The 1,980-nt window shown below is 39.5% G+C and overlaps 1 gene segment (V, D, J or C); it reads left to right on the forward strand.

Annotated features, from left to right (window-relative positions):
• Positions 1-296: 296 nt before the first annotated feature.
• On the forward strand, positions 297-1,664 carry LOC139341863 (Ig lambda-2 chain C region-like; the record flags this gene model as incomplete). The annotated part of the segment is given in 2 exon segments: positions 297-426; positions 1,345-1,664. Coding segments are annotated over 2 exon segments (450 nt in total), but the record flags the coding sequence as incomplete, so codon positions are not given.
• Positions 1,665-1,980: the final 316 nt, after the last annotated feature.

Genomic DNA, 1,980 nt, shown 5'->3' on the forward strand with positions numbered 1-1,980 from the left:
TCTGTTTGTCTGCCTTTCATTTACTGACAGGGTTCAATGAGGATAAATAATGTCATTCACTTCTGCTTATTGTGAGTTTGTAAATGATCAGAATTAAAAAGCATCATGGTCATTGAACCACGAATCAACTGATAGAAAACTGTGAAAAAAAAAATGACTTTATTACAAGAAGACTGTCATCGTTTGTCTGTCAGGTGCAGAAAACTAAAGAAAAATGAAAGAAATAACCTTCATTTATACAATAATTTCAATCCATATCACTTAAAATGCTTTGCAGATTCAGGAAAATATAATTTTATTTTTGTCAGAGACTTTTTTCAGTGTGTAGATGCTTGTTGACAGTGCAGGAGGTTTTTGTACGGCCACTTCATCAGTTTGTATCACTGTGGTGGACTTTTGGTGGAGGAACCAAACTCATCATTGACTGTAAGTATCACAGATTTATCATTTTTACAACATGAAAGATCAAACTTATTGTGTGAAATGAGCTATTTACATCAGAAATTATTGAAGGAGTTTCAAATGTGTGTATTTATTGTTATTTATCAAACTTGGCTGAAATCGCAATTTGGCTTTCATTGTGCAAACATTAATTTTATTATTGTGTTTCTGATAATATTAAGGTTAAATAAATGCCAAATAAGTAAAATTTTCTCATATATTATTTTCAATTTAGTTTTTATTAGACAAAATGTGTTTGTGGAATTGGTCTGAGGAAAAGTTTAATGCTAAAAAATAACATCAGACTTCTTATTTTTACATTCAAACAGTTATTAAAATAAAATGAAATGAAATCTATTTATAAAACAAATAAGTGAGTTTATCTGTAGATGCAGTCCAGCTGTAGTTTGTGTTCACAGTTCGTTAGTTTAAAGTGGTGAAAAGGAAGTGAAACAGACAGATGACAAAGTCTTTAACTGGATTCAGACATTACATTTTGAAAAACAAGAAAATCATTGAAGGCATGAATTATTTACTGTCAAACATTATAAATTAGACATGAAGATTAAATTTCATGATCGTTATTCTCAATATTTCTTTATATTTACACTCATGTTGCACATGATTGTCTAATTCTGAGTGATTTGTGACGAGCGCCTCAGTCGAAGATTCATCAGTTTAAATGTCAAAATGAGATCAAGTTTGAGCATTTAGTTTTATTTGTTAGCGCCTCGTTTGGTCCCATCTGTCACCTCCTCTCCTCTGTCTGATCACAGTATGGTGCACACAGCTCATCCACAGTCGTGTTAACCTCTGTCATGTATGCTCAGTGTGTGGTGTTGAGCTGTGTGTCCTACAGTGGGAGTTAATCTGCTCCTCGTGTGTCTCTGCTCTCCCCTCCAGCTGGCTCCACGGTCAGGCCCTCGGTCTCTCTGCTTCCCCCCTCCTCTGAGCAGCTCTCCGGGGGCTCGGCCACGCTGGCCTGCCTGCTGAGCGGCTACTCTCCTCAGGGAGCCGTGGTGAGCTGGGAGGTGGACGGTACGCAGGTGACAGAGGGGGTCCTGAGCAGCTCCGAGGAGGAGAAGAGCGGACGCTACAGCAGCAGCAGCACCCTGAGCCTGAGCAAGGAGCGCTGGATGGAAGGAGAGCTGTACTCCTGCAAGGTCCTCCATAAGGGCCACAGCCAGACCCAGTCCCTCCACAGGAGCCAGTGTGAGGCCTAGAGGGGCCCAGGACAGGAGCTCTGGTTGGGGTGGAGCAGGAGGAACACAACTGCTGCTCTCATCAAAATGACTTTTAATGTTTGCAGAGGAAACTAAAGCTTTGTGTGACAGAGAACAACACTGCTGTAAAGTGTTGGACAACAACGACTTAGAGAGAAATGTGTGTAGCTCAGCAGCTGGATGTGAGTGTGCTTCATAACTGTCATGTTGATGGTTGATGTTTGTGCTAATAAAGCTTGAAGTGATGAAAAACTTGATGAAGTGTTTGGTCTTTTATTTCATTGAGAGCAGCAAGAAATTAAATGCTTTTATAACT

Source organism: Chaetodon trifascialis, chromosome 14, assembly GCF_039877785.1.
Source record: "Chaetodon trifascialis isolate fChaTrf1 chromosome 14, fChaTrf1.hap1, whole genome shotgun sequence".
NCBI classification, from domain to species: domain Eukaryota; kingdom Metazoa; phylum Chordata; class Actinopteri; order Chaetodontiformes; family Chaetodontidae; genus Chaetodon; species Chaetodon trifascialis.